Source organism: Panicum virgatum, chromosome 9N, assembly GCF_016808335.1.
Source record: "Panicum virgatum strain AP13 chromosome 9N, P.virgatum_v5, whole genome shotgun sequence".
In the NCBI taxonomy this organism is placed as follows: Eukaryota; Viridiplantae; Streptophyta; class Magnoliopsida; order Poales; family Poaceae; genus Panicum; species Panicum virgatum.
The window spans coordinates 47,308,248-47,329,225 of NC_053153.1; the positions used below are offsets into that span (position 1 = coordinate 47,308,248).

The window sequence follows — 20,978 nt, forward strand, 5'->3', positions numbered from 1 at the left end:
GCACCGCGTTGCAGTACGCCTCCATCTTTGAGTCGTGACAGCTAGACTCTTTCATCACCTGGTTGATGACTAATTGAGAGTCGCCCCGTATGTCGAGGCGTTTGATGCCGAGTTCGATGGCGATGCGAAGGCCACTGAGGAGAGTCTCGTATTCCGCCATATTGTTAGATGCCGGGAAGTGGAGGCGGATCACGTAGCGCATGCGCACTCCGAGGGGTGAGATGAAAAGGAGACCATCGCTTGCACCGGTTTTCATCACCGACCCATCGAAGTACATGGTTCAACACTCCGCTTGAATTTGTGGTGGGGGTAGTTGAGTGTCGGTCCACTCAGCGATGAAATCAGCCAAGATCTGGGATTTGATCGCCTTGCGAGGCGCATAAGTGAGAGTTTCTCCCATTAGCTCCACTGGCCACTTGGCAATCCTACCCATTGCCTCCTGATTGTGGACTATCTCTCCCAAGGGGAAGGACGAGACAACGGTGACAGGATGGGCCTCAAAGTAGTGGCGCAACTTGCGCCGAGCTAGGACCACTGCGTATAGCAATTTCTGGATCTGTGGATACCACATCTTGGTCTCGGATAGGACTTCACTGATGTAGTACACCGGCCGTTGGACAGGCAGAGTGTGCCCTCCCTCTTGTCTTTCCACAACGATTACTGCGCTGACTACTTGGGTCGTCGCTGCAACATATAGGTAGAGGGGCTCGCCGTCTATTGGTGGTGTTAAGATGGGAGCATGAGTGAGTGACGCCTTCAGCCTGTCGAGGGCTTCCTAAGCCTCGGGGGTCCATGAAAAGCGCTCGGTTTTCCTCAAGAGTCGGTACAGAGGCGAGCCTTTTTCACTGAGGCGTGAGATGAAATAGCTAAGGGCTGCAAGGCAGCCCATGACTCTCTGTACCCCCTTCAAGTCTTTGATTGGCCCCATCCGTCTAATGGCCTCGACTTTCTCAGGGTTGGGCTCGATGCCTCGCTGGGAGACAATGAAACCCAAGAGCATGCCTCGAGGCACCCCGAACACGCACTTCTCTGGGTTAAGCTTTACTCACTTAGCCCAAGATCGGTTACTAGGTCATCAGCCTTCCTGGATTTTACAACGATGTCATCGACATATGCTTCTACGTTCCGCCCGATATGGTCCCCGAATACGTGGAGCATACATCGCTGGTATGTAGCTCCGGCGTTTCTGAGGCCAAATGGCATCGTGACATAGCAGTACATGACAAAAGATGTGATAAAAGAAGTCGCGAGCTGGTCGGACTCTTTCATCTTTATTTAGTGGAAACCGGAATAAGCATCAAGAAAGGATAAAAGTTCACATCCCGCAGTTGAATCAACGATTTGATCAATACGTGGTAAAGGAAAGGGAACCTTCGGACATGCTTTATTTAAACTAGTGTAATCTACGCACACCCTCCAATTTCCATTCTTTTTCTTAACTAACATAGGATTAGCTAGCCACTCGGGATGGAATACCTCCTTGATGAATCCGTCCGCCAGAAGCTTATGCACCTCCTCGCCGATTGCCCGGCGCTTGAGCTCGTCGAAGCATCGCAGGCACTGCTTCACCGGCTTGGAGTTGGGTCGGATGTCAAGGGAGTGCTCGGCGACCTCCCTCGGTATGCCAGGCATATCCAAGGGGTTCCACATGAAGATGTCTGCATTGGCGCAGAGGATGTCGACGAGCGCCACTTCCTATTTGCTGTCGAGGGTGGCGCTGACCTGCAACACCTTGTCGTGAGGGTGGCTCGGGTCGAGGGGCGCCTTCTTGATACCCTCGGCAGATTCAAAGCTGCCTGCCTGCCGGTGCGTGGAGTCCATGGCTTCGCTTGCCATCTTATCCAGGCTGGCTGCGAGGGTCTCGTCCTCTGCTTGGGCCTCGGCACGCTCGACGCATTCGACGTCACACTCGTAGGCGTGCTCGAACGACGGGCCGACGGTGATGACGCCCTTCAGACCCGGCATCTTCATCTTGAGGTAGGTGTAGTTGGGGACCGCCATGAACTTGGCGTAGCATGGTCGCCATAGTATGTCATGGTACGCCCCACGAAACCCTACTACCTCAAAGGTGAGTACCTCCTTGCGAAAGTTGGATGGGGTGCCGAAGCAGACGGGCAGGTCGATCTGCCCGAGGGGTTGGACTCGCTTTCCCGGCGCGACATCGTGAAACGGTGACACGCTGGGACGCAGCTTGTCCAAGCCGATCCTTATAAGCTCCAAGCTATGCGCGTACAGGTTGTTGAGACTGCTGCCCCCGTCCATGAGCACCTTGGAGAACTGGGTGTTGCCGATGATCGGATCCACGGCGAGCAGGTACTGACCCAGATTCGGGATGTAGTCAGGGTGGTCCTCGCGGCTGAAGGAGATGGTGTCCTCCGACCAGTCGATGTAGGATGGTGTAGCCTTGGTGGTGGAGAAGACCTCTCGGCGCTCTCGCTTGCGCTGCCGAGCGGTCATGTTCGCCGTTGGCCCACCGAAGATGAAGAACACATTCTCCACCGAGGAGAACCCTTCGCCGCCTTTGTCCTCCTCGTCCGTCTTCTTGGCCTCGTCCTTGCGGCCGAGACGGTTGAAGTATTTGCGGAGCATGTCACATTCCTCGAGCATGTGATTAACCTTGCCCTTATGATAAGGACACGGCTTCTTCAACATGTCATCGAACAGACCGCCGCTTCGAGGGGGGCCTCGAGGGCCCTTGTGATCAGGGGTGACAGCGAAGGCCTCGTCAGAGTCCTCCTCCTGCCCCTATCTGCGATGGTTTGGCTGACCCTTCTTCTTCCCCTTCTTACCCCGCTTGGGCTTCTTCGGGGGGCTCTTGGTCTTGTTGCCCTCCGCGGGCTCCTCCACCTTGCGTTTGCCTTTCTCTCCATCGAAGATAGCACCGACTGCCTCCTCGCCGGAGGCGAAGTTGGTTGCCACGTCGAACAGCTCGTTGGCACTGGAAGGAGGGTTCCGTCCCAACTCGCGCACGAGGTCCCTGCACGTCGTGCCCAAATGAAAGGCACTAATGACTTCGGAGTCGGTGACGCTGGGGAGCTCGGTGCACTGCTTGGAGAAGCGTCGAATGTAGTCTCGCAAGGGCTCGTTGGGTTGCTGACGGCACCCTTAGAGGTCCCAAGAATTTCCAGGACGCACGTATGTGCCCTGAAAATTGCCCATGAAGGTTCTGACCAGGTCGGACCAGTCATGGATTTGATTGGCGGGAAGATGCTCAAGCCACGTGCGCGCGGAATCTGCAAGGTGCAGAGGAAGGTTGCGAATGATGATGGCGTCATCAGTTGCGCCGCCCAGCTAGCACGCCAGGCGGTAATCATTGAGCCAGAGCCCGGGATCCGTCTCTCCCGAGTATTTGGTGAGAGTGGTGGGCTGTCGAATGCGTGGGGGGAACGGAGCAGCGCGGATTTCCCGGCTGAACACACGGGTGCCCGGAGGCTCCGGTGATGGGCTCCTATCCTCATTGCTTTCGAAGCGTCCGCCACGTCGAGGGTGGTAACCGTGAACGGCACCGTCCTTCTTCTTCTAGTTGAGGATGTTCCGGGCGTCGCCGTCGTGGGCGTTCCCGCGTGTGTCCCAGAGGCAATCCTTTGCAGGAGTCAGCTTGACACGGTCGTGTATCGTGAGCAGGGTTCACAAAACCGTTGGGAACCAGTCCGGTTTGACCGGTTACCGGTCAAACCGATCCGGACCGGTTCCGGTTTGGGCCCGTATCAAACCGGCCCAAATTCAAAATTCAAATTTGAATTCAAGAAAATGAAAAATTTCCAAAAAAAATCCTAAAAATACTTTAAGGTGCGACGAATCTAATGGTGTCAAAATTTCTCAAAAATTCGTTCATTTAGTATAGTTTGCGGGGATTTGAAGTTAAACAAAAAAACGTGCATACAAAAGTATACAAATACAATGTAAAAGTAGTACAAAAGAGGGTTAGAGGGTTCATTTAGGATAAAATATGTTATACAAACATTCATTTAGTATACTTTGCGGGCATTTGAATTTAAACCAAAAAAGAAAAAAAATTTGAATTTGGCGGGTTACCAGTCAAACCGGCCCGTAAACCGGTCAAACCGACCGGTATACCAGTACGAACCGTTTGCACAGAGGATTTTAAATTCAAATTTGACTTCGACTGGTTTGGACCGGTTTCCGGCCAAACCGGTCTGGTATACCGGTACCGGACCCTGCCGGTTTGGCCGGACCGGTCGGTAACGTAAACCCTGATCGTGAATGCCTTTGCCCCGCCCGCTGGTGGGGTGCGCACCGAGGCCTCACGGTCCTGCTGTGCCGCCCCATCGGCTCTCGCCGAGGCCACCGAGCGCATGCGAGACGTAGAACTCTCGGCCTGCCGCACCGCGGCATCCTCGAGGAGTGCTTGTGCTTCCTTGCGCAGGTTGCGACCCTCGGGCGTCGAGGGCTCGGGCATAGCACGGAGTAAAAGGGCTGCAGCGGTGATCTTTTGGCTGGCCCTGTTCAAGGCTAGAGGGCTTCCTTCGCGGTCGTTCGCCAGGATCCGCTCCCGGGCGATGCGCCCTACCTCCCAAGCTCCTATACCGCGACCGGTACGTTCCTGCTCGAGCGTAAGGTGCAGCTTCTGCGTTTGCTGATGCTCCTCCTCGAGCTTGGCCTCAAGCTCCTGGAGTTGCGCCAGCTGCGCTTGCTGTAGCACTGTGTTTACTGGGGTGGATGGTCCAGGCGCTGCAGTTACTCCTGCCGTGGATGTCGTAGCGTGCGCCGCGCCTGCCGCGACGTCGTCATTGTCGGGATCCCCTATCTCGGCGACGAAGCATTCCCGAGTGGGGTCGTAGTCCCCTTCGCTGGAGTCATCAGAACAGGTGAGGCAGTAGTCTACCGCAGCCTGAAACGACAAGAAGGCTCGGAGATCACGGATCCCGGAGTAATTCCACTCCATGGTCGCACGATTGTGCACGAGGACAGATCCCTCATCCGCGGAGTCGGGGTACGAACTGTCAAGCGTTGACACGATGAGGTTGCGAGCCAAGAGCAGATGATGCCCGGGCAAATCCTCATACGCGCTCATGTTGGTGCCGACAGAGGACGTGTAGGTCGCGGCAGAGGCTCGCATCCCGTACGGGTAGGGCGGTGGCGTAGACGCGTCCCCCTCTGTCAGCATCGCGGTTGCCTTTGGTGATGAAGAGGTGGCATTTTGCGTCACGGCGCCAGGTTGTGGCATGCTAGCCTCGACCCACGTGGGGGAGCTGAGGCGTGCCACCCTACCCGTTCCGTGCGCACATGTCGCGCATCCTGGCCTGACCGTCGGGGTTGGTTCTGGGCGAGAGGAGTTCCATGAGGTAACCGTTGCCGGTTGCCCTGAACTCGAGGTTCCCGAACCAGATCACCATGCCTGCCGGAAACGGGTCCGACCTGCCCGCCATCTAGAGATCAGACGGGAACAGTGGATGATTTTCACGCAGCCACCCCCTACTTGGCGCGCCAACTGTCGGTGTCCAAACCTCGCGGTCTAGTACCAACTAGTAATGATGCTACGTGTCCCAGTCCCTAGATGGTTGATGCAAGAAGAAACACAATGACACCGGTTTTATCCTGGTTCCGGCCGATGAGACCGTACGTCCAGCAGAGAGGGTAGCACTGTATTATCTTGCACCGGGGTGCTTGTAGTAGGGGGTACAAGATTGAGTGAGAGAGGGAGAGAAGCTCCCATGTCTCTAGATGCGCAAGAGTTGATTGAGGCAAGTACCAATATGTGAGGAGAGGCGAGTGCGAGTGGCTGTCTGCGTATGTCTGCTTGTCTAAGTCTGTGTGTTCGTGTGCCCCTCCTTCCTTTTATAAACTCAAGGAGAGAGGGGTTACATGTGTGAGATATCCATGGTGCCGTCCCTTTCTTCCCGAATCGTGGGAGAACAGTTGAGGACCCCTAACGCCGGGCAATGCGGAGCATGGCGCCGGGTGTGTTCGTCATCCTGGGACACCTTTTGACTGTGCCCGGGGCGTGTCCTTTCCCTGTGGCTCTAGTCGGTGGCAGGACGATTTTTGTGGAGACGCACTGTGCTCTGCGTTGATGGGACGGAGCGCCGAGGGTGCTGCCGATGGTGGTCTTGCCCCGGTCAAGGGCCGTACCGCGTCCGAGGGTCGCCGCCCATGCTTGCCGAGGGTCTTGCAGAGGAGAAAAGTACAAGGAGTAGGTCACACAGTGGCGGGGCGGTGTCATACATGTCCGCACAGCGTTGCGCTGATCCACACCGCGCCGGGAATAGCAGCACAGTGGTCGGTGCAGGCAGACGGGACGCCGGTCACGTCCGTTGCGCAGCGTGGTGGCTGACGCCGGCCGACGCCGTCTGACTCCAGCCCCATGCCGCGGAGTGGTTGCAATAAATGCGCTCGTCCCATCGAGTGGTTGAGCCGCAGCTCCAGTCTGCCGAGGGGGGTCTCGAACGAGGCGGAATTCCCCTCACGCCGAGGCCCCGCAGAGGGAGGGCTCGGCTGAGGGCACCTCGAGCGAGGCGGGAATTGTTCTGCGACCAGTGAGACCTCGAGCAAGGCCGTCCCGGGGCATCGGGCCGTGGGGCGAGCATGCATTTGGGCTATTACACCCGAAGAGGGTTTTGGCACCTAAGTACAGATGACGGCAATGCCCAGGGGGATTTGGCCCAAGGGCTTGATTGTGTTTTGCATTTTTAGGGCGTTTTAGTCCTTTGGTTAGGGTGCTCCTAATTATGGTACCCGGCATAAAGTATCTTTCAAAACAAATCTATTCTCGTGATTTTCAAATTTTCAAACTCAATAACTTAAAGTTAATCATAACTTATTTTTTGATGTAAGTTATTCATGATTTATATTTTCAATGTTTGACTTAAACCTTATCCAAAACGACTTACTTTACAACCAAGAGGGAGTATATGACTGTAACGACCCAGTTTTACTGTAGTGCATCAGCATGTGTATTAGCATTAAAGCATTTTTCAGGCCTTTTCTGTTTACAAATCACGTGAAATGCCGAGTTCAAATTTTGTTCAAAATTTCTCAAAATTAATTTTCATTTCAAAAGGTGTCTTTTTAAGATATTCAAGAAGTTAAAGATTGAATTTAAAACTTGAGCAACTTTTGAAAATAGATGTTAGTTTGTTTAAATGTTTTAGGACCATTTAGTAGCTATTTTTCACTCTGTTCGGCTGCCATCAGCCAACAGTATTTTTCTCTCATACCAAATTAGCACCAGCCACCAGCACTAGCCAGCCAGCAGTACTTTTCTCTCACAACAAATCAGCACCAGCCACCAGCCACAGCCAGCCAGCCAAACAGATTGTTTGTGTGTACCTAGCCTTGGAAGGGTTTTTCTTTCTCTCACTAACCTGTAGACCCCGCGTGTCAGTCTCAACTACTGTTAACCGGCCCACCCATCCACCCCTGTTTCCCGCCTGCACTGCTCCCTGCTGAGCTGCAGTGGCCCGCATGGCCACTTGAGCTCGGGTTTTTTTACATATTTACCATTATATCGGATGGGACTCGCTCGTTTAGTACTCTTAAAATGGCTCCTACATATTTAGCATTCCTGTATCTACAACTTCTACATTTTTACCACTTTATCCTACGTGGCACGCCACGCAGCATGACACGCTGGCGCACAGTCAGCAAAAAGACGCGAAATGTCTGGACTGCTCCTACATGCTCCTCTCTTTCCCTCTCTAATAGTCGGGTCCCGCAGCTCCTCTCGCTGCCAGACGGCCCCAGTAGTCAGCTTCATCTCCCACCTCCAGACGGCGACTTTCTTCTTCCTCCTCCGCCCGCTCGCGCTCCTGGCGGCCGCGGCGCCCTTGGTACTACTCCTCCCGCTGCTCCTCGCGGCGACCGCTCTCCTCCGGGCCGGGAGGCTCTGCTCGCGCTGGGCGTCGAGCACCTCGTCCACCTCCCGCGCCCGCGCCGCGAACGCCAGCTCCTTGGCCGCGCCGTCTAGCTTCCTGAGCACGTTGTTCGCGCCAGCCAGCTACACCCTATCATTCTTGTCGGCGTGGACCTCGAAGCGGAGGATCTAGAGATTGTTGCCCCGGGAGGCAAGGCGCAGGCACACACACACTCGCAAATGAAGCAGCCTCACAATCTCACATGCAAATCCAGGGGCTGTTGAAACAGAAATTCCTTTCTTGCTTCGAAATTGCACGGAAGTAGTTTTTTATTTTCTTTCCTACTAGTTAATCGATGAATTCAGTGGGGGAATCAGAGAGCAAGAGGAGCAGACAACAGAGCATACCAAGAAACAACAGCAAGAGGGGAGAGCAGGAAATGAAATCGCAATCAAGACGGCGGTGGTCCGCTCACCAGGTGGGCGGTGGGCATCTCCGGCATAGAAGCCACAGCGTCCCTGAGACGGGTTGCGCGGCCGCGGAGGAGAAGGTGAGGTCGTAGGCGGACTGGTGCTACGAGGACACGAGGGCAGCCGGGGAGTAGGCAGCCGGGGAGTTGGCGCGGAAGGCACGGACGGAAGGGAGCGCATCGAGGAGCGGCCGCGGCGGGGCTTTTGGCTCACTCCTCGCGGCGACTTTCCTGAGCCTAGCGACCGGAGGGGGAAGATGAATTTGACTAGTGGGGTCCACCTGGCAGTGAGAGGAGCTGCGGGACCCCGCTGTCGGAGAGAGAGAAGAGAGGAACAGGTGAAGAGTAGGAAGGATATTTCGCATGCTATTGCTGACCGTGCGCCAGTGTGTCATGTCAGGTGGCGTGCCATGTAGGACAAAGTGGTAAAAATATAGGAGCTGCAGACACAAGAGTGCTAAATATATAAGAGTTATTTTAAGAGTGCTAAACAAGCTAGTGTCATCTGGTATAATGGTAAATATGTAACCCCGCCCCTTGAGCTCTGTGTGGATTCAGGGCTAGCTCTGTCACATTGAATATTGTGATGCCACTTCCTCTCTGCTGGCCGCCGAAGCTCCCAGGCCTGCCGCGCTGGCCGACCATCCTTCCTCCAGCGTCGAGCCGCCCGAGGCCCCTTCCTCTGCTGGTCGCCGTGCGTCCCTTCCTGAGCCACCTCGTCGTGTGCCGTCGCCGCCCAACAAAAGGCCAAGCAGGCCTCGAGCTCGCCCTGCTGCCGGTGCCCCGCCTCGCCTCTCTCGCTTTCTCTTCACACCACGCCGCGCTGCGCGCACTGCCGGTCCTTCTCTGCCACTCGCAGGCAGGGTTAATTTTCCCCACCGGAACCGGTCCGGAAACCGCGGTAACCGGTGTAACCGGTCCGGACCGGTTCCGGATTAGGGCGGTTTGAAACCGGAAATCTAAAATTCAAATTTGAATTTCAAAAAATGAAAAATTCCCAAAAAATTTCTAAAAATACTTCAAGTTGCGATTTTATCAAATATTCGTTCATTTAGTATATTTTGCGGGCATTTAAAGTTAAAAAAAAAGAAAAAAATGGACCGGCTCATTAATGTCCACTTTGGCCCGGCGACCCTATGAAGCATGCAGAACACACGCCGCACCCCACCTACGCCCCCAGAATCCTATCCGCCCCGCCCCCAGGTTGCGACCGCCGCACCCAGGCCGCGACCGGCGCTCGCAGCCGGCCAGCCGCCAGGAGCGCGCGGCTAACCGGCCGGTCGCTCCGGTAAGCCAGGCCTGTCGCGGATCTACCGCCCCGCAACGTGCGACCGGTGCTCAGGTAAGCCAGCCCGGGTGATAGCTGGTAAGATGATCGAATTTTTTTTACCTTATGGGTTGATTTAGAATATTAGATTATTTGTTTTAGGATTTAGGTAAGATTTAGGTATATGACTTAGGTGTATTTAGAATTTTATACAAGGTATGAACTCGATTTCTTTTTATCCTATGAGTTGATTTAGAATATTAGGTGATTTGTTTTAGGATTTAGGTAAAATTTAGGTGTATGACTTAGGTGTATTTATGATTTTATTTATGTGATTGATATGTTTTTGTTATCCATTTATGCAGATAGATAATGGCAGGCAGAGATAGAGATGTTGTATGGGAACATGGTGAAAATCTTTATCCCGGATGGCGATGCAACTATTGTGGTACGCAGAAAGGAGGAGGTGGTGCGACTAGATTGAAACAACATTTGGCAGGGCGTGGGGCGGAGGTGGTCCATTGCAGGAATGTGCCACCAGATGTGCGGGAGTTCTTTTAGCGTGACATTGAGAGGGCTAAGAAGGCAACTGCTGACCGGGCTCGAGAGAGGTTGAGACGGTGGAAGTCTGCAGCGGAGGGAAACTATCCCGGTGATGAAGAAGATGAGGAGGCTCAGCTGCAGCGTGCCATGGACCTATTGAGATCGGAAGCAGAGTTCCGACGGGGGTGGAACAGAGAGGAGGTGCATACGAGCATGGAGGGGGTAGTGGTTCGACGAGGGGGAATCCTATGCAGTCTTTTCACTATCCCATACCTGACATCAGCATGCAGCCACCGACGAGATGGGTGTACGAATGGGAAGACCCCCTATTTTTACACTATGTTAGTTCAGGAATGAGAGACAACATCGGCATGGACGGGCCAAACTTGGCAACACTACAAGGCTGAGCTGATTAGAGTGCGAGGTATCGCTGTGATGTCCACCACCGAATATCAAACCGCATCCCAAATGGGGGTCTTCCCATTCCTACGTTGAACTTTTATTGAAGTCTATCAGCGTATGCACGATTATGACTATGGTATTTGTATGCACGCTTATGACTACGGTATTTGTATGCACGCTTATTACTATTGTATTTATATGCATGATTATAAATTGTTGCTTTGGTGTGATCTTTTACATTAATATGTGCATATCTCATGTTAAATTTTTCATTTAATTCACACCGGGGAACCACTTTAAAACCATCAGTTTTTTTGTTTAAAACACCGGTAACCGCTCAAACCGGACGGGTTTGAGGGCCTAACCGGGCGGCATACCGGTAGGAACCGGTTCAACAGGCGTTTTTTGTTTGGATTTTGAATTTGACCGGTTTTTACCGGTAACCGGTCAAATCGCACTGGTTTACCGCTGCCGGTGGCTGGCGGTTCCGTCCCACCGGTCGGTAAAAAAAACCCTGCTCGCACGCGTCCCCCGCGCGTGCCCGCGCCGCCCCGAGTCGCCGGCTGCCATTGGAGGGAGCTCCGCCATCGGACCCGATTCGTCGCGCACAAGCCGTCCCGGCTCGATTCCCCGCGTCGTCGCAAACCTCCCGCTCCCATCGCCCGAAGCCGCCGCGCCCCGGAGCTGCCCCGCTACCGGTTCGCCGTGCCGCCTTCCTCCGCCGTCGGCACCCTCGAGGTGAGCCCCTGCCACCGGCCTCCGTTCCTGGTAATCACGCCCACCACCGCGTTTCCCGTGGCCGCGCGCAGCTTGTGCGCGCACCGGCGCACCACGGCTGTCGCCCTGGTCGCGGGCCATCGGGCTTGCCATCGCGCCGTGCCGTGCCGCGCGCCGCCGCATGCGCCGCCCCGCCCGGCCGTGCCTGCCCGTGAAGCCTTGCGCGCTGGGGGTGGCCGCACCGCGGTGAGCCGCCCGCGCGCTGCCGTCGCCGCCGGCGAGCCCTCGCTGGTGCGGCGAAGGCCGGCCCTAGCCCCTCCCCTGCGGCTGATTGGGGAAGAAGGACCCGGAGTAGAAATCCCAGCAAGACTAGGGGCCTGCATATAAATTTCAGGGGCTGTTTTGCAAAGGAACTTTAGATCTAGGGTCTAGGTTGCGAATCTGAGGTTAATTCTTTTTGAAATAAACTACTAGGGCTTTGGAAATCCATAGTACATCGTAGAGAAATCAGAAAAATGCTAAACTGGTTTTGGTAGGTTTTAATTAATGCTACCTAAGAAAAATACCTATGGCTATATTTTTCATGTTAGTTTAGTTCTTAAAAATTTGTTCGTTAAAATGTGTTTAGGTTTAAATGTTTTCCTTTATGAAATAAATCTGGAAAAATATTTCCTTTTTTGAATAATTAGTAAACCTTTACTTAATAGTAAATTATTAGGAAAGGTTAATGTAATAGTTAAGTCTAATTAGGAGCTTAGTTAATTAAAATAGTTTTTTTCTTTAATTAAAAGCTAAAAGTGATTTTTACTAGGTTTTGTTAAGTTAAAACTAGTGCATAATTGGGGTTAACTCTTAACTAATGTAGGGCTAGTAGGTGTTTATGCGGTTAGTTAAGTTTGCTTTCCAGCTTTATCGTGAGGGGAAATTAATTTCTAAATTGTTTATACAAAGCGTAGTTGCATGACTGGATTCCATGTCGTCCTCCAAGGGTACAGTACAAGATGCACGAAGAGATTTTGTGCTCACAATGCTCCACGCAACCACTAGGAGTACAAGACAAACTCTTAAACGAAGTTTAGAGCTAACAACTAAATTAAGTTCAAATTCAAAGCTGGAAGGCATTAAAGATGTGAGACATGCAGCGACAGCAATAATTCTTTGTACTAAAGAAAAGGTCACCCAGATCCATGTGAAGTAAGGACTATTTGGATTGACTTTAGGCTCTCCGCAGTGGGACTCGCTACCCCGCTCTGTAAGGCTTTAGCGCACGCATAGCGCACTTTTTTGCTGCAGCGGCACTCGCTACCCCACGCGCTACCGTTACGGACGGGGCTCCCGCGCGCCAAAGCTAGCGCGGTAGCAGCCGTCCGCAACGCGGCGACGTGGGGTGGGGCACGCCGCCGGCAGTTGCACCCCGTCCTCCTCCCGCGCTCGTCGCCGCAGCGCTCCGCCGCGGCCGCCGAGCTCCATGAGCAGAGGTGGCGGCTGTCTCGCCGCGCGGCCCGCCATGGCCCCGCGCCGGCGACGTAGGAGGAGGGAGGAGGGAGAAGAAGGGAGGAGGGAGGCGGCGGTGGCGGCCGGATCCGTCAAGGCCGCCGAGGGGGCCGGCCGGAGCTCCGCTAACGGGGAGGAGCAGGGGAGGGGATCCGGCCCCCACGCCTCTGCCTCACCGCGTGGGCGTCCATGCCGCGCCGAGCTCTGCCGCCGCCGCGGGCGGCCGTCCCGCGCGCGCCGGGGGGCAGGGGCGGGCGGTGGGAGCAGGGGCCGCGGCGAGGTGAGCCCCCCGCCTTGCTCGCGCGCCACGCCCCGCCCCGCCGCCGCGGCGCGCGCCCCGCCGTTGGCCTGCGCACCGCCGTCGGGAGTCGGTGATTTCCGCCAGCCGCACCTCTGCAGTCCCACCCGCCCGCCGCAGCGCCGTCCCACTAGCGAGTTTGAGCAGCAGCAGGGCCGCGACGAGGTGAGCCATGCGTGGCTGCCGTGGAGGGTGGAGGCCCGGAGGGCAGGCGGCCCCGCCGTGCCTGCGCGTCAGCCGCCCCGTCGTGGGAGGAGGGAGAGCAGGGGTGGGGGCGCCACCGCGAGGCCCGCCGCCAGCTCCCCGTCCGCCATGGCCTTGCGGAGGGGGGGGCGAGAGCCGCCGGAGTGAGGGAGGCCAGCAAGCTCGAGGCCATGGCCGCCATGGGAGGGTGCAGGGAGGAGGGCCCGCTCCGCCCATCCATGGCCGCCCCGCCGAGGTTGCCCCGCCACGCCGTCGGCATCCGGCCCTGCTCGCCACGTCGCCACGGCCGTCGTGGCCATGATCCGTCCCTGCGCCAGCGCAGTAGGGGATGGGGAAGGGGGACGGCCGGTGTGGGAGGGGGCGAAGGACGCGTGCGCGACGCCTGCCCTCGCGCGCCGGCTTGGGCGCCGCAGCTCCGACGCCGCGGCCCCGCGCCGGCCCCCGCGCGCGCCAGCCGCTGGCTCGCCACGCGCTGCCTTCGCTGCCACGCACCGCCCTCGCCGCCACGCGCACGGCTCCGCGCAGCGAGGTGGGCTCCCCACCGGCCCACCCTGCTCCCGCCACCATGGCGCCGCGCCGGTCGCGCCGCGTGCCCGCGGCCGTGCTCCGCCCGCGCCACAGGCCGGCGGCGGCGGAGGAGCGCGGCATGGAGGAGCCGCGGGGGCGCCGGACGAGCAGTGGGGGCGGGAACGCCGGCGCGCGCGCGAGAGATAGAGAGAGAGAGGGTGGGTGGGAGGAGAGGGGGAGAGTGGGAGGAATGGGGTGAGGAGATAAAAAATTCTGACATGTGGCTCCCGCAGCCGGTAGTTGGTATAGAGAATGGATGGGTGCGGAGAAACTGAATATAGAGTAGAGAATCTCAATGACCAGGATGGAATATTTCATTTAGAGAGTATTTGGAGTACCACGAGTGCGGATAGCCTTAGTCACCTGACTAAAGTTTAGCCTAGTCACACCCTGTTTGGAAGCAATGAGTAAAGGGGGACTAAAGGCAATTAAAGACCCTGTGAATGACCAATATACCCCGGGTTAACTCAAGCCCAAGGGCAGGCGCGCGCCTGACCGGGGGTAACAGGTGGAAATTTTCCCCTTTAGGCTCAGTTTGGAAACTCCGAAACCCGGCGGGATCCCGATATTTTCCCCGGGCTGGAGACCCACGCGGAATTCCTCCACGGGCTGCATTTCCCTTGCGTTTGGAAGCCCATCGAGCGGGGGAGCTCCACCCGACCCCTGCGATTTCCCCGGAGCCGCTCCTCCCCTATCCTTGGGTCCGGGCGTCTCTTCCCCGAGGCGACGCAGAGCGCCGCTCCTCACCTCGCTCGTCTTCTCGCCCCGTCGTTGCGGATCTCCCCTTCCGCCGTCACCTCGGCTACCACCTCCGCGGCGTGTCCTCGTCGCCTCGGCTGCGACGGCCTCCACCCGACTCTCTGCAGGTGAGCCCGCCTCCGTCCGCACCCCTTGCCCCCTCTAGGGTTTCTTGCCTTCCTCAGTGCTCCGCAACTAGCCCGGCTGCGCAGCCGGCCGGGCGTCGTCGCCACCGTTGGAGCCGAAAGCTCACGCCGCCCGTGCTCGTGCTCGTCGCCTCAGTACTTAGGTTTCTTTGTTCTAGTATTTTGTGATGGGCACTACCTGCTAGAGTTAATTTGTAGTTCCTATCAGCAGTAGACGATTTTCTCCTTGGTCCGTGGCTAGCAACTAGTCGAGGCGTTGAAGAAATCATCTTAGATCCGTGTTTTCCCTGTTCGTAGATGGCTGGAAGGTGGCATTTTCGTGTAGATCTGATAGTTTGGTTGGTTATCTTGTCATGCTTCTGCGATTTGTGGGGATCTTAGGTCGTTGATCGGAAATCTGGGGGTTATTCTTGGTTATCTGCCTAGAATTAGCTAGACAAGGCTGTTTTGGCGTTCTTTGCTCATTTGAGTGCTTCCTGCTGCTGCCTTGTGCTACTTAAAATGTACCCATTTTTCTTTGCTTCATGTCCTACAGCAACTACTGGTGGTACTATAGATGACACTATTTGAAACTGAAATGAAACTATGCATCATCCTTTCAGTACAAGATACTTCCAGTTTAGCATGCCCATAAATCATGGATTTGTTCAATCAGATGTTTGTTTAGGAACCTATTGCAGTGAGGTGATTGTTCATTGGTAAGATAAGTTTACAAAGGAGCTATAATCTATAATTAACTAATCTGCAACTAGAGTAGCTATTTCTAGTACTACAAATCTGTATGTCATTACTTCCATACTGTACCTGTGCCATTGCTTGCAGTTAAATATAGTGAGGTTGCCATTGCTTGCAGTTATATATAGTGAGGTTCATTCAGTAGGAGATAATAGTTTCATTTGATTGGTTTTGTTATGGTAGAGCCTGCGCCTGCGCAAATTGGAAGGGTGGCCTTCGTCAAGGCGCCATCGCCATCGTCAAGGCTGCACCAATGGCTGCAATATGTGTAGGCATCTACTACTTAGCTTGTAGCAGAGTAAATTCTCCTATTTTAATTAGCTCAATAGATTTTGCTGCTTGTTCCAAGTTAGTTCAGCTGCTCTCAACTCTGATTTTGACATGTTTGAGTCAGTCAGTTAGCTCAGAATCTATTGATGCTATCTGTTGATGCCTACTCTTGCTGGTGTGCTTGGGAATACAATAAAAAATTCTAGTTGGCTATAATCAGTTTTGCTAATAGCTCTCTCTAGAATGGCTATAATCTGATTTGCTAATAGCTCTTTCTAGAATGGCTATAATCAGGTTTGCTAATAGCTCTCCAGAATAGAATGCTATATGTGCAGTATGTCTCAGCCTTCTTTATCTTGTGATAGAGGTGAGTGAGCCTCTTATGTTGACCATTTTATTTGTAGAAAGATAGGGAGATATGCATGCAATTCACCAATTCTTCATGATATCAAATGTGTAACAAGCATGCCACATTCAGACTGTTTTGCTGCATATTCTTGTAACTCACCATTTCTTTTGTATTTTTTGTAGAGGATTTGGCAGAAGCAACACATGATCAGAGAAAAGTGAAGTGGCCTTCATCATTAGCATCTGAGAAATGTTCATGATCTTAGCTAGATTTTGTTGCTCCTGTCTGACAATTTTTATATACATGCTCTTACAGTTTGTCCATTTTTTATGCTACTGGCATCTATGTAATATATTGGTGTGTGAGCTGGAGGACTATAATTTAAATATTGGTGCAGATTTTAGCTTTCAGTAGGCAGATTACTTGTTTATTTGGAGGTTCAGAATATTAGTCATGTGCAATTTACAGCTTACAATGAGAAGCTTATAATCAATAGTAATATTAGGTACATCTGGGTACTTACGTCTTGCTTCCAAAACAACGAGGGGGAAGGGGACATGGGTCTTGCTTCCAAACAGCGGGGGGAAGGGAACAGGGAACGGGGAACGGCTCCCGGGGATATGACCGGCCAATTACCCAGGGCAAATCTGGCCCTGGTTGCCAAACTAGGCCTTATGTTTCTTTAAAAACAGGGTGGAATGCATGGTACACTGCTAGCTACTCATACGACCAGGACGTACAATCCAATCGTACGACCAAAAAAGTCAGCCTCAATCCAATCGTAAGTCCAATGTGTATCATATGCTGGTTTGTATATCGACACATACACTGACCGCGAGTGACTCCTCATAGAACCAGATCATCCAACTGTGAGCAGATGATAAACCATATGATCTCCAGTAAACTTGCCCTGGACTATCAGCAGTGATTTAGTAGTTTACGGGACTTCAAAAATTTTGTCGTAGACTATTTTTTTTTTTAGGGCATAGAGACTAATGTTTCAGTAAGTGCAGGACGGCAGTGAATTCCGTTTGCTTTAGAAATAGAACAATATTTCCATATGAGGCATCAATAAACGTGCTCCATGCAGGGTTTCATTTACCGACCGGACCGGCCAAACCGCCGGGGTCCGGTACCGGTATACCGGTCCGGTTTGGCCGGAAATCGGTCGGTACCGGTGGAATTCAAATTTGAATTCAAAATACGCAGTTCAACCGGTTCGTACCGGTATACCGGCCGGTTAGACCGGTATACCGGCCAGTTTGGCCGGTATACCGGTGATTTGAAGAAACATTCCGACGGTTAAAAAATACCGGTATACCGGCCGGTTAGACCGGTATACCGGCTGGTTTGTCCGGTATACCGGTGATTTAAAGAAATTTTCCGACGGTTACAAAATAGATCCTCGGTGTGAAATAAAAGAAAATTTCGGCATGAGCTATGCAAATATTAATATAAATGACCACACCAAAGCAACAATTTATAATTATGCATACAAATACAATAGTAATAAGCGTGCATACAAATACAGAGTCATACACTTATACACATGAAATAAAAGTTCAACGTAGGAATGGGAAGACCCCCATTTGTGACGCGGTTTGGTATTCGACGGTGGACATCAAAGCGATACCTCGCACTCTAAGCAGGTCAGTCTTACAGTGTTGCCAAGTTTGGCCCGTCCACGCCGATGTTGTCTGCCATTCCTGAACTAACATAGTGTAAAAATGGGGGTCTTCCCATTCGTACACTCATCTCGTCGGTGGCTGCATGCTGATGTCAGGAATGGGGTAGTGAAAAGAGTGCCTGGAATTGCTGTAGGAGGAAGAAGAGTACTGTGGAGTGTCGTTGTCCGTCGGACCACCTGTTCTCCTCTGCGATTGCGGTGCTCCATGGTGCATGTCCTGAGTAGCATGTGTGAACTGAGTCTCCCCTGCAATCAACCATATATCATAATTAGTAATCAATACTCATAATCAGAAATATGTGTGCATTTATATATGCAATGTATACCTGTAAAACGAACACCACGAGCACCACCACTACCACTAGCAGCACCACCAGCACCAGTACCACTACCACCAGCACCACCACCAGCATCAGCACCGTCACTATCATTATCATTATTGGCCGAGCTGCTATCCTTGAACTCTTAATACGGAGGACTACGCTCACCTTCGCCATCATCAGTCTCGGTGTCGCTGCTCACTGGTTTTGCTGTTCCTTTACCTTTTGGACGCTTCGGGTGACCCTTCGTAGGCTCCTTCTGCAACTTCCTCTTCCCTAGTTGAGTGTCACCCACATTTTTACGTTCCCAATCGCTGATGGAATCATTCCCCGTAGCCTCACGTAGATCTGACACGTTTATTTGATCTCTGACAATATGGGACGGGAGAGGGATATCGCCGTCATCATCATCCTCGTCCAGAACTGGAGCCCGGTTAGATCTACCATATTCCATCCATTCCCGTACCGGATTATTCTCATCATAGAAAGAAAGATGGGCCAGCTGGTCAATAAAATCACCTTCTTCACACATCGGTGGGCCGGAGACCTCCTTAAGTCGGAGACGAAGGTTGTAGTTGACATAGACAAGCTTGTTAAGTTTCTTGTGCGACAACCGATTGCGAACCTTTGTATGCAGCAAGGCAAAAGTACTCCAATTCCGCTCGCATCCACTGGACGAACAACATTGTGAAACAAGCCTCATGCAAGGTACTGCAGCTTTGGAGTGCTTGATCCGAACATCATCCACCAGGACGCTGCATGTGCAACCGAATATGTAAGCAATATATTTGAATAGAGAAAAAAACAATGTTGTACGGAGTAACTCTTACATGGGGATGTCTTTGGGTCCATCGCCATCCGCATTGCCATTTCACTGCCATACTCGCCAACCTTCTGCCGAAACACGTCAAACTCCTGCAATGCCTGCACGGCGCTCTGGATATCCGTCATGCGCTGAAATGTATCCTTGAGTCCACGAAACATTTGTTGAGTTGGATCCATCGTATATGCATACCTCGGATTTAGGACAGTAGCTGCAAAATTTAAATCACTTCAAATAAGCATCAGGTCAATAGAGTTTAAAAATAGATGACTCGTGTGTGCTTACCTGGACCCACATACGTGCCTATGAACATGTCACCTAACCTCTCGTCCACCACCTGAATATACTCCTTCAGTGTGGAAACATTTGTTCCAAAGAAAGACCGCAGCTCCTGTTTGATAGTCTGGTAGGCCATCACGACTTCGCAAATGTTCAGCTTCTTGTCCTGATCAGTGAAGCGGAGGAACTTGTATATTGGTTGAACCGTGTCGATGATATATTTCAATGCATCCCACCAATCCATACTTGCAAAACTTGCATAAGTAAATCTACCATCTTCGGTATTCACCCATTTGCTGTGTTGGAACTCAGTAGATGCCATCCACTGCATGAAATGATCACGTTTCCGATAGATGCTCTCTAGGAACATGTAGTTGGTTCCAAATCGAGTGGCATTCCACTTGATCAACTCACCACCGATTGCGTCTCTCATCATTGTATTCAACTGACCATGATTGTGTAACCAATTTGAAATTCGCTTGCACTGCTTGATCATAACACCATGTTCAGGCCTTCGAGCTATATCCTTCAACATCAAATTGATGGTGTGTGCTAGACAAGGTGTCCAAGCTATGTGTTCATACACCTCAATTAGTAGTTCCTTGCATGCTTTCTTGTAGTTCGAGCCGTTGTCGGTGACTACGTGCACGACATTCTCCGGTCCAATCTCTTCCACCACCTTTCGAATCTCCTGCAAACAAAGACATATTGTTTAGTAACATATCAAAACATAGTCAATGTGAATGGAACATGTTTAGGGACTACCTTGAACAAATATGCAGCATCTTGAGTTCTTCCCCTCGCATCAATAGATTTATGGAACCACATGACCCCATTGCAATATATCAAAAAGTTGATGTCACTCATTCTCGTCAGGCCAGTCCATGAATCACACATCAACGTGACGCCAAATAAAGGCCAGTCTTTCTAAAACTTTACGTACCTCGTCTTCAAGTCTTGCTTGTTCTGATCAAGGTACTTGCCATCAATATCCCGTCCAGTGGGTGATGCGATACCTTCACCTGCAACCATATGAAAATCATGAGATACAAGAATGTAAGCTCATAGGTATCATTCCAATGAAAGGAGACTTACCCCACTTCTGTGTCTCCCTGACTGCGCTGACAAAGTACGGACTGTCAGCCTGTCTTCCAGGTACTCCTGCAATATGGAAAAACTTTGACCAAGCTTTACCAATAGCTTCCTTTGTATTCTTACCCTTCTGCGTCCAGGAGCATGTATCAATCCTTGGTTGCGTCATTCCTCTTCTCCCACCAGCTGCCAAGTTATAGTCCTCCACCACAGGACTCACCCTCTGCGAAGTGGTCCTTCGAAACATCCTTTGCATAACATTCCCCCTCGTCGAACCACTACCCCCTCCACGCTCATATGAACCTCCTCTCTGTTCCACCCCCCATCGGAACTCTGCTTCCGCTCTCGATAGATCCATGGCACGCTGCACGTGAGCCTCCTCATCTTCTTCATCACCGGGATAGTTTCCCTCCGCTGCAGCCTTCTCCCGTCTCAACCTCTCTCGGGCCCAGTCAGTAGTTGCCTTCTTTGCCCTATCCAACTCACGCTGAAAGAAGTCCCGCACACCAGGTGGCACATTCCTGCAATGGACCACCTCTGCCCCGCGCCCAGCCAAATGTTGTTTCAATCTAGTCGCACCACCTCCTCCTTTCTGCGTACGACAATAGTTGCATCGCCATCCGGGATAAAGATTTTCACCGCGTTCCCATACAATATCTCTCCCTGCCATTGTCTATCTGTATACATGGACAACAAAAACATATCATCTAATATTCTAACTCCTAATTCATAGTGTCACAAATCATCTAATACACCTAAATCAA

The 20,978-nt window shown here is 52.7% G+C and overlaps 1 protein-coding gene and 1 long non-coding RNA gene across 2 annotated transcripts; one reads left to right on the top strand and one right to left on the bottom strand.

Moving 5' to 3' along the window:
* The first annotated feature begins 13,773 nt into the window (after positions 1-13,773).
* On the top strand, positions 13,774-16,521 carry LOC120689057. Its single transcript, XM_039971403.1, has 4 exons — positions 13,774-13,911; positions 14,304-14,641; positions 15,578-15,662; positions 16,196-16,521. Exons 1-4 carry the CDS (start codon positions 13,774-13,776, stop codon positions 16,232-16,234), a joined length of 600 nt encoding a protein of 199 aa, XP_039827337.1. The 3' UTR covers positions 16,235-16,521.
* Positions 16,522-19,562: 3,041 nt separating this feature from the next.
* On the bottom strand, positions 19,563-20,578 carry LOC120692365. The gene is made up of 3 exons (XR_005682597.1): positions 20,218-20,578; positions 19,888-20,144; positions 19,563-19,813 (listed from the first exon to the last, which is right to left on the bottom strand). It is a non-coding gene; the product is annotated as an uncharacterized LOC120692365 (long non-coding RNA).
* Between the last annotated feature and the right edge of the window lie 400 nt (positions 20,579-20,978).